Raw genomic sequence first — 16,755 nt, 5'->3', positions numbered from 1 at the left:
TTATCTCTTCCACAGTCCTAGAATCAATCTTTTTAAATTAAGAGACAGAGTCTGTCTTTGTTACCCAGGCTGGAGTACAGTGGTGCCATCAAAGCTCAGTGCAGCCTCCAACTCCTGGGCTCAATCATCTTGCCTCAGCCTCCTCTTCCTGAGTAGCTGCAACTACAGACACATGCTCCAATACTCAGCTAATTTTTAAATTTTTGTGGAGATGAGGTGTTTGTTACTTTCTTGTACAGGCTGGTTTTGAACTCCTGGCTTCAAGCAATACTCCCACCTTGGTGTGGGGCTTGCAGGCTTGAGCCATTGCGCCTGGCCTGGGACCAACCTTTATGGCTATCAATACTCTCATCAGTTAATTGTCTCAGGTATCCTAATATCCCTTCTTATATGTATCAAAACTCATACTGAACAATGAGTTCTGGGTTGCAAAAGAGGATTTATTTTTTGCACCTATCCATAAGTCTTTGTCCACAAGTTAAACAAAAACATACATAAGTGCAGTTGGATTTTCTTTTTTAAACATCTGAGCATTCACTGCTCAGTTTATAAATCACCTTATATATGATGAGGTGATCTACTTAAACTTCAAAACATTTCACAATTACAGAAATGGCAAACCTAAAAGCCCCAAAAGTTTATTTAGATTTCTTTAATCTTTAAACATAGACTTTGTCCAATCTTTTAAAGGTCCTTGATTAAATCAAGACCACATTTATCTATGTCATTGGGAAATCCTTACCTTTAGTTTCTTTAAACACAGTCTATATCTTTATCTTTAAACATAAACATTTTTTTTTCTTTTGAGACAGTCTTGCTCTGTTGCCCAGGCTGGAGTGCAGTGGCGCAATCTCGGCTCACTGCAACCTCCCACTGCTGGGTTCAAGTGATTCTCCTGCCTCAGCCTCCCCAGTAGCTGGAACTACAGGTGTGCGCCACTGCGCCCAGCTAATTTTTGTACTTTTAGTAGAGACGGGGTTTCACCATGTTGGCCAGACTTATCTTGAACTCCTGACCTCAGGTGATCTGCCCACCTCAGCCTCCCAAAGTGCTGGGATTACAGGCACAAGCCACGGCACCTGGCCTAAACACAGACTTTTTGGATAATTTTCCTTACTCAAAGCACTATCTTCTACTAGGATGAAGTTATATAAACCACAAAATAAATTAAAATGGAAAGAACTAGTGCATCCTACCTGGGTTACTGGAATGTAGAGAGGTTCTCCATTATGCAGCAGTGTAAGTTTCCCATGCTGATAGAGCCGTCCTTCTGGCCTTAAACTTGCCATCTCCTTAGGTCCTCCTTTCTTGCCACTCTCTTGTCCATTTCCTTTAAGTTCTTCAGTATCACTTAGGCATTCAAAAAATTCTTCTTCGCTGTCACTCCAGGAATCCCAAGATTTTCCTACCTCTCCCTTTTCCTTATCTGTTTCTTTTAGATTATCTGGCACCAACTGGTCTCCTGCTTTTCCAGCATCCCCTGGATATATATTAGTGACATCTGAAGCACTTGTCTTTTTCCCCTCATCACGTGCCTTCTTTCTTTCAATACAACAATTTAACATCTTAAGAAAAGAGAAATAACATTTATAGTTGAATTAGTCACAGAAAAATAAAAATCTACCTACTGCTTGAATATTTAATTTTCACTCTCCACTTCTCAGGACCTTGTGAACCGCAGTGACTACTGACTATAGGCAACCCACAACAGCACCATGAGAACAGCACGTAACCCATTATTAAATTTAGTATTAGAATAATCTCTGATTAAATCAAGACCACATTTATCCATGTCATTGAGAAATCTTTACCTGTAGTTTCTGATGCAGTAAACAACACCTCAGATCTGGGGGTCCACTTGCTAATCTATCAAATAAAGTAAGGAGAAAAGAAAGCTTAGTTTTAGTAAAATTGCTTCAGATACGATTATTTTCTATACTACCATAATTTTTAGCTATATTGATAAGAAATCAAAACTAGATTTCCACAGGTAAGGTAAGTGAATTCCAGAGGGGGAGCACATAGAATTAAAAGATGAAAATTTATTTTATACTCCTTGTCCACAAATCACCAATAGCAAATATAATAGATACTTCAAAACATAATAGCAAATTAGTGATAGTTTCCAGGCTAACAAAAACTCAAAATGAGAAAAAGCCCCTGAACCCACTCCAGGAAGTAGTAGCACACAGTATTTCACACCATACAAAATAAATCAGTTTGTGTATTCAGTACTAAATTCTTACAGTGGATTCTCACTATAAAAACCAAGATCTCCACCTATATTTCAATAGGACCTCAGACTGTCTCTAGTTCTAGGTTCCTCTAGACCACTAGGTTCCCAGCAATCAGCCAGAGGCACTCCCTCATATTCAACATGCTTCTGGGTCTGTAAAACGTTCCAGAGCGAACTGTCTAAAACCAAGAGAGAATCCAGCAAAGCAGAGATTGGTAAATGATATAAATGTTTTTGGATCAGTAATCATTTTATATTGCTCAAAATCATGGTTCTCCTATCATAGCATGGGTAGATGAGCACTAAACTACGCAATATCAACCTATGTGCTAATGAAAATGTTCTGTTTAAGTAAAATGTCAATTACAAAATACAGGTTTATTACAAAAGACTTTGAAAATGCATAAAAGTATAAAGAACAAAATAAAAATATAATTTCACACTGGGAAAAACTGATAGCATTTCACAGTATTTATAATCTTTTTCCTGTACAAATATAGCAACATAATTAAAAGCACTTTGCATATGCATTAGTATATTCTACTTTATTAGAAACAATATGAACATGTTATTAAAGACTATTGGGGAAAAAATTATAATCAATCTGTAATTTTCTTTTGTAGAGATACAGTATAATTTATTTAACTATTCTTTTATGTTTGATATTTAGGTTTTTGCTTTTTTTTCTATTATATTAATAAATTTGCTGCAGTGAACACGTCTGAACATAAATCATGTCTAAGCTTCTTGCCACTTTCTTAGGGCAGATTTCCTAGAAGGGGGAAAAAATAAGTCAAAAGTCAAATGTCTGCTAACAAACAAAATCCTATCCAAACAATTGAAAATTGAAATTATTACCCTGGAATCAGAAAGTTGTTTTCCCATCGGAAACGCATTTCAAGAACAAATTCCTGCCAGAGGTGTGCCACTCCTTTTAACCCTCCATGGTAAAAATTGATCATACAGAGACACAAAGCCAATTTGTATGTTAAACTGTCAGATGGTGCAGACTTGAACTGATTGTAGAGATTCTAAATTTAACAAAATAGAAACAAAGCAAACTTGTTACCAAAATATTTTACACATATAACTGAAAAGTTTGTAGGGAGAGATTTTAATTGTAAAATTAACCTATCCCACCTAAACTAGGCATTATCAAATGTCTAATACACTACTGCATAAACTATTCTTAGGAAGTCCCACATTTTCAAGATTTCTACTAAGATTAAAAAAGATAAAGCTATAGTTTAATGAAGCTAAAGTTACAGCTTTCAATTTCTTCTGTGGAATATTTAGGAAGTATTCCAAATTTCATGTGTTGTTTTAAAAATCTTTTAATTACAAAAATGAGCACGTCTAAAAAAACAAAAATCATAACTATCTAAACTGAAAATGTAAAAAGCCTTTGCTTTTTTCTCTCACCTCATGAAATCCACTTCTCAACAGTAACTACTGTAAAGTTTGATATATATCTACACTTGTCATTTAAATTCTTCAACTTCTTAATTTTTCAAAGACTAGACAAAGAGACCATGAAAATTTTACCTAATTTTACACATTTTACTTCATTAAAGAGTTGCCCATTCACTAACTAGTTTTAAAATATCAAAAAGAATCTGTTGAAAAACACAAATTTAATGATTTCACCAAAACTCTACAATGAGAGAAATCCTACAGCTGTGTAGAGTATATTCGTGCTATTTTTTCATTGTTTCCAGAAAAATTCTTGCTACCCAAAATATGTATCTGTGCTAGTTATCTAAGTGGAAACCATGATCTCCCATCCAAAATTCCCAATGTGATTTTTAAAATAAAAACATATTAAGCTATTAAACTAGAAATATATAGAACCTCTAGAAATTCAGTACATTTAAAATATTTTAACATTGAACTCCACATCAACTTACATAGTCTTCACTCTCTGATGGAGGATTATTATTATCTGTTGAAGCAGTTCCATCTAATGATTTCTCAGAAACAGCATCAGGGAATAAGAACTTGAAGGAAAGGAAAAAATAATCACATTTTAGACCACATTTCCTATTTTGTTGATTTTTATACCTCATATAGACATTATTTAACTTTTTAATGGTTTTGCTGCTCTAACAATAGAAATGTTCCAGTTGTATTGGCCAGTTTGTTCTACACTCTCAAATTTTTTTCTATTTTTCTTTGAAAATATACAAGGTTTCAGTGACTAGCCAATTTTAGAAATTAGAATTTTTTTCTTAAAAGTAATTACTTGATTCTGTAAGCTGAATGGTGCAAAAGCAAAATCTCATCACTGTGACTTCATGCTCATCCAAGGCCATTACATTTTTTTAGTGTTACTACTATTTAAAAAACAAAATGACAAAAGACAATTTAAAAACACCCATGTACTCATGAGGATCTGAAGAGTTACATCATCCACAGGTTTTCATATACAGACTACTAAGAGATGATATTCAAGACCCACAACTTTATTTTATGATACCCCTGGAAAGTAGGAAGCAGTCTAAACCTACAATAACCAATGTACCTTTTCCATGTGGTTTCTGTTTATATGTACATGTACGAGTGATCAAAAAAAAAAATCCAGTGTACATGACAACTGAGCTACATGATTTGAATAACATTCTTTAAGAATACAGTCTTAAGAAGGAGGCTCTCTATAGACATTTATTTACAGTCCTTTTATCACTGTTCCTCTCAATTGTTTTGTGGTACTGCTGATTAGTAATCCCTCTTACTATGTATACTTTGCCACATATTATAGAACGTGTCCAACAGACTTTTAAAAATTAGATGAACTACATGTGCCAAGTGCCATAAGGCACAATTACCAGCATTATCCTATCCTCATACAACTGTTTGAGCTAAGTATCACAACCTACATCTTACGATGTACAAGCTAAAAAGTTGGCTAAGAGTTTTGTTCAGATAAATGGCAGGGGATAAGATTTACATTAAGTTTCCAAGTCCAGTTTTCTTTTCAACACTTTCCTTGAAGGTTTTTCCCAGATTGTCTTAATGCACAAATTTCCGGGAGTATGATTTTAACTACAATTACAGTAAGAATAGCTATCATTTATCAAAGACCCATATATGCCAGGCAGTGTCACAGAAGATCCTTTAATCCTTACAACAATCTCGCAAGGTTTTGTTAGCCATATTTTATAGATGAGGAAACTGAAGTGACTTATTCAAAGTCATGCAGTAAGTCATGCAGACATTAAACCATGGTGTGGATGGCCCCCAGGCTGGGGCCATTCCACTCTGTTATACCTAGGAGCCACCTTAGCCCTCTATTCATCTCCCTCTCGTTCTCACTAAAAGCTTTCTCTCAACTGTTGTCAAAGCAATCCTTCAAAAATATAATTCTGGGGCCAGGCGCGGTAGCTCACGCCTGTAATCCCAGCAGTTTGGGAGGCCGAGGCGGGCGGATTATGAGGTCAGGAGATCAAGACCATCCTGGCTAACACGGTGAAACCCCATCTCTACTAAAAAAATAAAAATACAAAAAAATTAGCCAGGCGTGGTGGCACGTGACTGTAGTCCCAGCTACTAGGGAGGCTGAGGCAGGAGAATTGCTTGAACCCAGGAGGTGGAGGTTGCAGTGAGCCGAGATGCGCCACTGCACTCTAGTCTGGGCGACAGAGCGAGACTTCGTCTCAAAAAATAAATAAATAAATAAATAAAAATAAAAAAATAAAAAAATTCTAATCATGTTCATCTTCTACTTAAACTGCAAGATAAAAGCCAGTGCTTCAGCATGGCAGGTTACCTGCTACTTCTCCAGCCTCAACCCTGGTCATGGTCTGGGAAGTATCCTACAAAATATCAACCGTTCAACATGCTCTCGAACTTCTGCTATTCCTCTGCTTCTAAAGCCTTCTTTTCATCAAGATTCAGCTCAAATGTCCCTCTTCATGAAGCCTTCCCTGATTCCCACTGACCAGACAGAGACAAATGCACCTCTGCTGTGCTCTCACAGCCCCCCTTGCCAGATTTCTCACATGCAACATGGTATCGTAACTACTGTTTACTTTCCTTCTCACCACTAAACTAGTAGGAATTTTCTAAATGTGGTAACTGTTTTACTCATTGTATATTCCAAGGTCACTGCCTACCACACATAAGGAACTGACTATATAATGAATAAATGATTCTGCATATAGACTTATAAAGACAGAACATTTAGTTACCAGGAGAATAGTATTGAGAACATCATTATTTAGCGGTGACTCCTCTACACCTCTGTGTTTTCGGATTTTCTTCTTTGCAGTGTGTACCATATTTGAAACTGATAATTTATGAATTGGAACTGATGCCGGCTCTGTCAATTTTGACAAAGCATGAGTTATATCAGCAGTTTCTATAAAAAGAACAGAAATAAATATAAATTATATCACCAACCTCAGCAGGCAAAAGTGATGAACAAATTGATGATTGTATAGAATATTTTACTCATTCTTTTTACTAGTGTTACATGGTCTTGGAATTATAAAATATTAATATACATGTTCAGCTTTATGTGCAAGCATGAGTGACAATGGTGTCACACAAATTATTTCTCCCTAGGAGACTTCAAAATTTAACCTCTAAAACTCTGCTTTTCAAAATATTTTACATTTTTGGTGGAAATAACTTATTGAATGCCTTTAATGTCTTAACAAGCACTGGGTACAGCCTGGAAAGGAACTGTAGCTGTCTAGTCCATCAAAACTTGATTATCCAACTTAATTCAAAATGAGAAAATAGATGAAAAGTTGCTGAAAAATGTGCCAAGGAAAAAGAGTAAGACATTTGAAAGTAATGTTAAAAAAAAATGTAGGTTACCTTTGCCTTCTTCCTCAAATGCAGATCGTCCAAGAATCTCATCAGTTGACTCCTTTCGACGGCAAATCTTAAAAAACTCAGTGACAAAATCACCTATGTAGGAAAAAAAGTTATTTTTGACACTTAACTGAAAAAAAAATCAGTCCTATAAATTAAAGTACATCTTTCCACAAAAGCTATTAACTAAGATATGGTAGAAAGTAAAACCATTCAGTTTTTCCATTGAAAAAGACAAAAATTAATCCTATATCAAAGATAGCCTTGTTCTTTTCTTTCTCTCCATGTCCCAGGATATTTAAAAAGCTTTTCCTTAAAATTCCTTCTAGAAGGAAAGAAAAAAATAACTGTACCTAATAGTACTTACTATATGCCTCAATGAGACACAGTATCCATTTGTCATTAAGTTATGTAAATAACAAGAACTCACCCTATGTATGTAGTAATCTTTCCCCAACTGCTACGCTACTAGAATCTAAATCCATTAATAAAATTAAGAAGAAACGCTAAAGACATGTTTCTAGAGGATTAGGAAATCATGTAGGATAAAGATATTTTGGTTTCTGCTACATATTAATGGTATTCTTTCCGTCATTATTACTATTATTATTTTTGAGACAGGGTCTTACTCTGTCGCCCAAGCTGGAGTGCAGTGGCACGATCACGGCTCACTGCAACCTTGACCTCTCAGGCTCAGGTGATCCTCCCACCTCAGCCTCCTGGGTAGGCTGGGACTACATGTGTGCATCACCACGTCCAGCTAATTTTTGTATTTTTTGTAGAGACGAGGTTTTGCCATGTTGCCAAGGCTGGACTCAAACTCCCAGGCTCAAGCAATCCACCTGCCTCGGCTTCTCAAAGTGCTGGGATTATAGGCATGAGCCATTGCACCCAGCTGTCTGTCATATTATAAACAGAGGTAAAGCAATTTGAATCTTCTAAACAGCTACAATGTTTACACAAATAAATGAATGCTTAACAAATACTATCAGTACTAAGATACATCAAGTACATCTAAATTTTATAATTCACCAACTAATTCTGAATTAACCCATAACTTTTTTGAGGCTTCTTCAGAAAGGTAGGAAAAGTCTATAATCTAGTCATACAAAATATTAAAAGAGGTAGGGTAAGATCATGGCACGTTAAACTAAAATGAGAATACTTTCAATTCTAAGGTCCTCAGCAATTATCATACAGTCACAAGATGAGGAATAATAATGTTACTAAGAAGCAACTTAGTACGTAAACATAATATGTAGTAATTCAACGATTAAACAAGAGAAACCATTTACTGTTCATTTACTATAACAAAGGCACTGTTAAATGTGATATATACACACACACGTACATAATCTCATATGATCCTCCCAATAACCCTATGAAGTAAGTACTAGTGTTATCTCTATTTTATTTATGAGGACTCTGGGGCTTAAAAAGATTAAGAAACTTGACCAACCTGGTGAATCTAGGATTTGAACTGAGGTCTGTCCAACTGTAAAACTCTTGACATTGACCCTATACTATTGCCCTAACACCCTAGATAAATCCACCAATGGTGGACTTATACCTTATACATCTTTGTATTCACTATTGTATAGTTAGCACAAATGGCAGCTACTAATCAGCATTTGACAAATAGTATATGAATGATAAAGAGCCCAAGAAAACAATGCTTTAGAGAAATGCATCATTACTGTCATAATAAATATTTGGTAACTCCATCAGTTAAATGGTAATATATCAAGTGATAGGGAGTTAAGGTAGCATGGATGAACATAAAGAAAAGGAGAAAATATTTTCATGTGTACTAAATATAAGGAGGAAAAAGATGACAAGGCACACTGAGGAGATGGGTTCAAAAGACTTCATGAAAGAGATACACCTAAAAAAAGAGAAGGGGACGAATCCCAGACATAAGACACAATAATATTATCTGAATAGCAATTAATATTTTTCAAAGTACTTCCATTTATGTTATTTCACTTGATCCCTCAAATAACCTTGTGAGGTGTGTAAGATTATTCACATTTCTTTTCCCATATCAGAAAATAGGCTGCAGATGTGACACAACTCCATAGAAGGGCTCTAAAGCGCACCGTCAAAAAACAGTGCTCTTCAGGTCGGGCGCGGTGGCTCACGCCTGTAATCCCAGCACCTTGGGAGGCCAAGGCGGGCGGATCATGAGGTCAGGAGATCGAGACCCTCCTGGCTAACACGGTGAAAACCCGTCTCTACTAAAAACACAAAAAAGTAGCAGGCGTGGTGGCGGGCGCCTATAGTCCCAGCCAGTCCGGAGACTGAAGCAGGAGAATGGCGTGAACCCGGGAGGCGGAGCTTACAGTGAGCCGAGATTGCGCCACTGCACTCCAGCCTGGGCGACAGGGTGAGACTCCCTCTCAAAACAAACAAACAAACAAACAAAACAGTGCTCTTCAGATAACACAGGTCTAGAGGGGCAACAAAAGGCAAAAAGGGTTTCAATAACAGAAATAGAAGATGCAGGCTATGCCACAGGAGGAAGGAAAGGGAGTAACATAAAAGCATCCGGAAAAAAAAAAAGAAAAAGCATCTTAAGGCTGCGCGGTGGCTCATGCCTGTAATCTCAGCACTTTGGGAGGCCGAGCAGGCGGATCACGAGGTCAGGAGATCAAGACCATCCTGGTTAACATGGTGAAACCCCGTCTCTACTAAAAATACAAAAAATTAGCCAGGCATGGTGGCACACATCTGTAGTCCCAGCTACTCGGGAGGCTGAGGGAGGAGAATCACTTGAACCTGGGAGGCAGAGGTTGCAGTGAGCCGAGACACGCCACTGCACTCCAGCCTGAGAGTGAGACTCCGTCTCAAAAAATAAAAAATAAAAAATAAATAAAAGCATCAGAAAAATAAAGGTGAGATAATGAGAAAATAATGGAGAATTTGCTGGCACTATTCAAAAAAGGATTCACTGCTATTGGCAATGATTTTTTTCCTACACGGTGTTAACTGAAGAGGTGACAAAGTATAAAGAATGTATGCAGTGTTTCTGATTTGGAAGTTAGGCAGATCAGCAGTATTTCAGGAAAGGAGCATAATATACCTTACCTAGCAAACACTGAGGATTCTCAGCTTTTCGAACTCTAACAGACCAATGTGGAGCTTGAATAGGATCCAAATCACTAAAATGCAAACCAATAAACATAAAATCCTAATTATGACAATCTGCAAGATTCATGAACTTATTAAAATGCAGTCTAATGAAAACATAGAAGGACAAGCAATCCATTTAGCCTCCCTTAAACTTACTCTTATCTGGATACATAGAGCCATTTGGATAAGCTTTTAAAAAATAACATCATAAGAAATCAAAGTCCTTAGACAATAAAACACAAAAGGGAACACCAAAATCAAAACAAAATAATTAAAAATTCATATAAAAATTACTAGCCATTTGAGAGTTATTCTACTGAAGTTTTTTAATCTCAGTGTACTACTACTCTTAACATACTTACGAATAAACATCATTATCCACAATGATCCCTTCGGTCAGATGAGGCCATGTAGTAGCTAAATGGAGTTCACTGAAAAACATAAAATAAACCCAAAAGCTTTAATACTGACTCAGCAATTATATTTAATACTTCTAGAAAACTATACCAAGGAAATAAAAGTATGTTACAGTGGCATTATTTATAATACAACATACTGGAAACAACTTATTTAGCAAATGGTAGCACATCCTTATGAAGCTAATGCTTTGCAAACATTCATCTCATTGTACATAATAGGCAAAAAGCATAAATAACCCACCAACTAATGAATGGATAAACAAAATGTGGCATATTCATACAATGGTATATTTACAGCCATAAAAAGCACAGAAGTACGTTAGTTCCCCCTTATCCACAGCTTCACTTTCTGCAGCTTCAGTTACCCTAAATCAACTGCAGTCTGAAAATACTAAGTGAAAAATTCCAGAAAAAAAAATTCACAAATTTAAAGTTGCATGTTGTTCTGAGTAGCATGATGAAATCTTGTGCCATCCCACCCCATTAGGTGAATCATCCCTTTGTCTAGTGTATCTACACTGTCTATGCTACCTGCCCTGTTAGTCACTTAGTAACTGTCTTGGTGATCAGAGCGATCACAAGAAGAGTGTGCATAGTATAATGAGATATATTGAGAGAGATACATCACATTCACATAACTTTCATTAAGGTATATTGTTATAGCTGTTCTATGTTATTATTAGTTATTATTGTCAATCTCTTACTATGCCTCATTTATATTTGTTTATTTTGTAGTACTACATCACCTGTAAATCTTACTGTGCCAAATTTATAAATTAAATTTTACTACTTACATGTATGCATAGGAAAAAACAGTATATTTAGTGTGTGGTACTATCCATGGTTTCAGTCATCCACTGGGGATCTTGCAACATACCAGCTGTGGATAAGGGGGGACTACTGTACTGATTCATGCTACAACATGGACAAACCTTGAAAACATGCTAATTAAAAGAAGTCAGACACAAAGAAAGCCACATGTTATATGATTCCATTTATAAGAAATGTCCAGAATAGGTAAATCCAAAGAGACAGAAAGTATATCAGTGTTTGCCTAGAGCCGGAGGGCTGAGAAGACTAAGGGGAAATGATGGCTAAGAGGTGAAGAATTTCTTTTTAAGGTTATGAAAATGTTCTGGAATTAGATGATTATGATGGTTGCACAGCTCTGTAAATACTAAAAACCATTGAATTGTACACTTTTAAATAGTGAATTTTATGGCAGGTAAATTATATCTCAAGTTTGAAAAATGTTATAGATCAGGAGTTGGCAAACATTTTCTATAAAGAGCCAGAGAGTAAATATTTTAGGTTTTGTGAACCATGTACAGTCTCTATTTCATTTTTTTCTTTCATAACCTTTAAAAATGTAAACACCATCCTGACTTCACTGGCCATACAAAAATAGGCTAATGGCCAGATTTGGCAAAGGACACAGTTTGCTGAGTTATAGATGAATATTAAATCTCAGAAAGTTTTCATGTAAAATTATAAGATAAAGCAAGCAAGTGTAGGTCTTTCTTTTTTTGAGACACAGTCTTGCTCTGTTGCCCAGGTTGGAGTGCAGTGGCGTGATCTTAGCTCACTGCAATCTCTGCCTGCCGGGTTCAAGTAATTCTTGTGCCTTAACCTCTTGAGTAGCTGGGATTACAGGTGTGCGCAACCACACCCAGTTAATTTTTACATTCTTTAGTAGAGATGGGGTTTCACCACGTTGGTCAGGCTGTTCTCGAACTCCTGACCTCAGGAGCTGCCCACCGCAGCCTCCCAAAGCGCTAGGATTACAGGCATGAGCCTGTGCCCAGCCCAGGTGTACGTCTTTCTTTATTTCCAGTACTACGTTCATCCTAGCAAGCTATAGCATCATAAAGCACAGTGAAATCAATATCAATATAAATTCAAAGTAAAATATTCCCACAATTCAAATGACAGGTTGAAATTCTCACCTAATAGGATCTTCGCAGGCACCAAATGGTAACTTGCCAAACTCCAAGCCTCCAACTTCTCCTCCTACAAGGGCATCTATGTCTAAACAAAAGAAATATTTTTCCATTATTTGGGAAAAAATAAAGAAGAGTCTAATCTAGTTAAGCCCTTTGGAATACCATAGCTTTAAAAGTGTCTGCAAGAGAACACATATAGCAAGTTAGCAATTTAGAGCAAGTTACAGCATATGTAGTCTAACAATATTTGACTTCCCCAGAGAATGTTATAGTAAAAGGGCACACTTATTTCCTATTCATCCAGCATTTCATTCAGGCCATGTATTCTAAATTTTGCCCTTCTGAAATATTCCTTAAATATTACTCAAGAGAATATTATTTCTGTGAATTTTTTTGCATTTTAAAAGAATGTAATTAGTATAACCCAAAAAGAGTATCCAAGTATTTAAAAATCACCAACTACATTAATCAGTTTTGCTATCAGTAATTTCTGAATAGGAAATTAGTACATTTGTCATCATTAATAACATTATATTTTGGTTGATAGTAAATGGAAATATATAAAGATCAGAAAAGAACCTCCTTTCCATTATGAATGGCATACTAGACTGGAAGAGAACTTAGAGGGTAAATCATTCCCTTACTTCTATCTCTCCTGAGGAAGTAATAAGCATTTCTAAAAGGCATCAAAAGGATTTTTTTCTCTTTGAAATAATACAAATTGTGATATTTAATTATTCACACTGCACTAGGATTTCCTGAAATTAAAGCCTACTGAGTTAAGAAAACTTCCCATATTTGCTAAAATCACATCTGATATTTATCTACATCCTAAGTAAATGATTAAAATTAGTCATCAAATATGAATCAATTACTTGATTCAGTAAATTTTCTCAAGTCAATTCCATTTTTCCAACTAAAGAATGCTTATAATAAGAAAGATCACAATGACTAGCATTGTTACAAGTGAGTTTGTAAAAGCTTCAAAATTACAAGCACATTTTTATAATTAGTAAATTAAAAATTATTACTAAAATATAACTGTACAAAAGTTTTAGCTGAATTAAAAAGGGAGAAGCAACTCGTGGAATGAAAAGCACATCAGACTTGGAGTTTGGCTAGCGTTTGTATGCAAACTTTATCACTTGGTGACCATAAGACTTTAAGCCAGTTACATGGGTTCTTTAAGAAACTTACATCTCTAAGAAAGATAATACTTGTCTTGGGCTGGGCACGGTGGCTCAAACCTGTAATTCCAGCACTTTGGGAAGCTGGGGAGGGTGGATCACCTGAGGTCAGGAGTTCGAGACCAGCCTAGCCAACATGGTGAAACCCCGTATCTACTAAAAAATACAAAAATTAGCCAGGCATGGTGGTGCATACCTGTAGTCCCAGAGACTCAGGAGGCTGAGGCTAAGGCAGGAGAATCGCTTGAACCCAGGAGGCAGAGGTTGCAGTGAGCCGAGATCATGCCACTGCACTCCAGCCTGGGTGACAGAGCAAGACTCTGTCTCAAAAAACAAAACAAAACAAAACAGAAGGTAATAATAATTGTCTCATAGGTAAGTGAAAATTATACAAAATGGGATATAAAACATGAAAAGCATAGTGTCTCATCCATATTATATGTTCAGTCCTTTCCCCCTTATAAAGAAAAATGTTAAGAATTTATATGTCTTTCAATATACTGAGGGAGAAGGTTAATATTTTTAATCCCCATTTTAAAAACTCGACAACAGAAGATTAACAAAGACCTTATTGGCAATCTTATAATGCTAAGGTTCTAACTCTTGGGCTTCTTCACAGATTATGAGCAGACCACACTACCTTAGGAAATCTTTAAAACTGCTTTATAAGGGAGTAGCCTTGGAAGAAAAAAAAGGAAGATAAGAATGGAAACTTCTAACCAGACATAGACTATAAATTGTCCAGTGGGTACTGTTATCTGGGAACTAAAATTACCAACACAAACATTTGAGTGTTTCTTCTGATATAAATCTAAAGCTTAGCTTTTATTTCTCTGTTGTAGTCTAGATACGGTCCTTTTAGTGTACATTAGAGTTGCAAATTATTTTGTGGTATATAAAATAAAACAGTAGTAGTACATATAACTGCCAAAAGCTAAGGATGTATTACATTCTTTTTTTTTTTTTTTTTTTTTTTTGAGACAGGGTCTCACTCTGTCACCCAGGCTGGAGTATAGTGGCGCAATGTCAGCTCACTGCAACCACCGCCTCCCAGGTTCAAGGGATTCTCCTGCCTCAGCCTCCAGAGTAGCTGGGATTACAGGCTCCTGCCACTGCACCTGGCTAATTTTTGTATTTTTAGTAGAGACAAGGTTTCACCATGTTGGCCAGGTTGGTCTTGAACTCCTGACCTCAGGTGATCTGCCTGCCTTGGCCTCCCGAAGGGCTAGGATTACAGGTGTGAGTCACCGTGCCCGGCCTGTATTATATTAATTTTTATATCACCTCATGCCTACCAATTTTTTCAATCCTATAAATAGCCAACTACTTGGAACAAAAATAAACAGTAAAGAATATTAGCTTATTTCTCTTTAGGAGAGGTAGATTAAAAAATGTTTTCAGGCTAGTAAAATTCTTACATTTTATAAGTTTGTATTATATTCCTTATTAGATGTGCTTTAATATAATCAAACATGTGAAACACCCAGGAATCAAAATATTAATTAGGATATATGTCCATGAAACTGAGCTTTTCTAGAACTTAGGTAATGTGTTGTTCATATTGCTGTCTTAGCACCACCTAGTCTCAGGTTAATAATTAATAATTGTTGAATGAATCTGTTTATCAAGGGTAAGCAGGCAAATTGATTTTGATTATATTTCTATAACATACAAGTTAATTATTATTTTTCCCCTACATATATTTTTCTTCTCTGCTTTCCTTGTTTAGCCCCCTTTCTTGAAACATTACTCTCTTTAAAGTTTTTGCGTGAGTGTTCTCAGTTTATGAGGGTGAGCTGAGAACAGCTCTTCTAATAGTCTAAAAACAGACATGTTAATCATTCACTACATAGTAATTTATGGCACATGATGTGCCCCAGCAAGGGGTGCCTTATAAATAAGGCTTTCAAAGACAGATTGTCAAATATAGAGTAATACTATCTCTAGAAAACCTACAGTTTTTCTTTAAGAGAAAAAAAATAAGGGCAATGAAAGTAACAATATTACATTTAAAATGAATCACAAATATTTCTAATGTAAAACACTTGAAACTCTTGTTAAGTAATTTTAATTTCTGAATGTATCTTCTTTTCCATTTATATTCAGTAAGTTAAATATAGTTTTAAATGATCTCACCTGGAGGTTGCTGAGGCCAAAAATACTGCTGCCAATCTTGAAGTACATAGGTAAATCGAATAGCAATACTAACTGGAGGCAATGGAGTTAAAGGACATCCCTAGGAAATACATGCAAAGACAATACCGTGTAAATGCTGGTACCCTTTTCATATTAATTCAACATCAAAATTTCAAACTTGTGGAATGGATTAATACTACCTTTATGAAAACTGGATTTTCAGATTCTAGTGTTAAACAATAGTGTGCATATTCTAGTTATTAAAAACATGATATTCTAGCCATTCCAAAGGAAAAATAAGTCACCGAAGTCATTAGAGCCAAAGATGCAAAATTTAGGAAACCCTTTTCACAGAAATTCTCACAGTCCAAAAGCTCAAGAGGTGGATCAGGGATGAACAGAAGGAAAGATCCCATAGTAAGGAACAGTACTGGCAACTGTGAGACTGAATTTTAAAAAATGGAAAAGTAAACTTTCCAAAGAATCACTGTATTTTTGTCCACATATTTCTGTGTACAGAAGGATTTCCATAATTTCTGCATACTGCTTCCACAAATGTTTTCATTTGATGTAGCTAAAAAAAAAGTTTCAAAAACAATGCCATAGCTTTAAAATAAAGCTGTTTAAACTGCTATTAGAAAAAGAGATATTACATTCTATTAAGCAAAATGCTCTTTAAAGTATCTTTTACTATTTTAATCATAAAATACCATTTCTTACTAATCACTTCAGACATATTAAATGTGAAAAAAAGGTGATTCATTTTTCAAATAAGTAAAAGTATTATAAAGCATAAGGCTTGGTTTAGGGAGAGGATGTCTTTTCTTTTAAATGAAAATAAACTCAAATTAAAGCCACCCTTGAATATTTAACCAAAATTTCAG

General features: G+C 35.7%; 1 protein-coding gene and 1 non-coding gene across 9 annotated transcripts in view; both read right to left on the bottom strand.

Moving 5' to 3' along the window:
- RAB3GAP1 (RAB3 GTPase activating protein catalytic subunit 1) overlaps positions 1-16,755 on the bottom strand; it is a 171,336-nt gene that overhangs the window by 89,447 nt on the left and 65,134 nt on the right. For all 8 annotated transcript variants that reach the window (XR_010122793.1, XR_010122792.1, XR_008501040.2 and 5 more), the window contains exons 8-17: positions 15,872-15,971; positions 12,552-12,633; positions 10,549-10,617; positions 10,142-10,215; positions 7,058-7,150; positions 6,424-6,593; positions 4,144-4,233; positions 3,095-3,267; positions 1,812-1,866; positions 1,197-1,565 (exon numbers count right to left, since the gene is read on the bottom strand). Coding sequence is in view for 5 of the 8 variants with exons in the window: in XM_054477876.2 (XP_054333851.1) it covers positions 1,197-1,565; positions 1,812-1,866; positions 3,095-3,267; positions 4,144-4,233; positions 6,424-6,593; positions 7,058-7,150; positions 10,142-10,215; positions 10,549-10,617; positions 12,552-12,633; positions 15,872-15,971 (1,275 nt within the window). In the remaining 3 variants the exon portion in view is untranslated. The remainder of the gene's footprint in view (positions 1-1,196; positions 1,566-1,811; positions 1,867-3,094; positions 3,268-4,143; positions 4,234-6,423; positions 6,594-7,057; positions 7,151-10,141; positions 10,216-10,548; positions 10,618-12,551; positions 12,634-15,871; positions 15,972-16,755) is intronic.
- On the bottom strand, positions 376-503 carry LOC129032267 (small nucleolar RNA SNORA40). The gene has a single exon (XR_008501282.1). It is a non-coding gene; the product is annotated as a small nucleolar RNA SNORA40 (small nucleolar RNA).

The sequence above is a fragment of the Pongo pygmaeus genome, chromosome 11 (genome assembly GCF_028885625.2).
Source record: "Pongo pygmaeus isolate AG05252 chromosome 11, NHGRI_mPonPyg2-v2.0_pri, whole genome shotgun sequence".
Taxonomy (NCBI): Eukaryota; Metazoa; Chordata; class Mammalia; order Primates; family Hominidae; genus Pongo; species Pongo pygmaeus.
The sequence above is the reverse complement of the archived record's forward strand: the minus strand, read 5'-3'. Positions and strand labels throughout refer to the sequence as shown.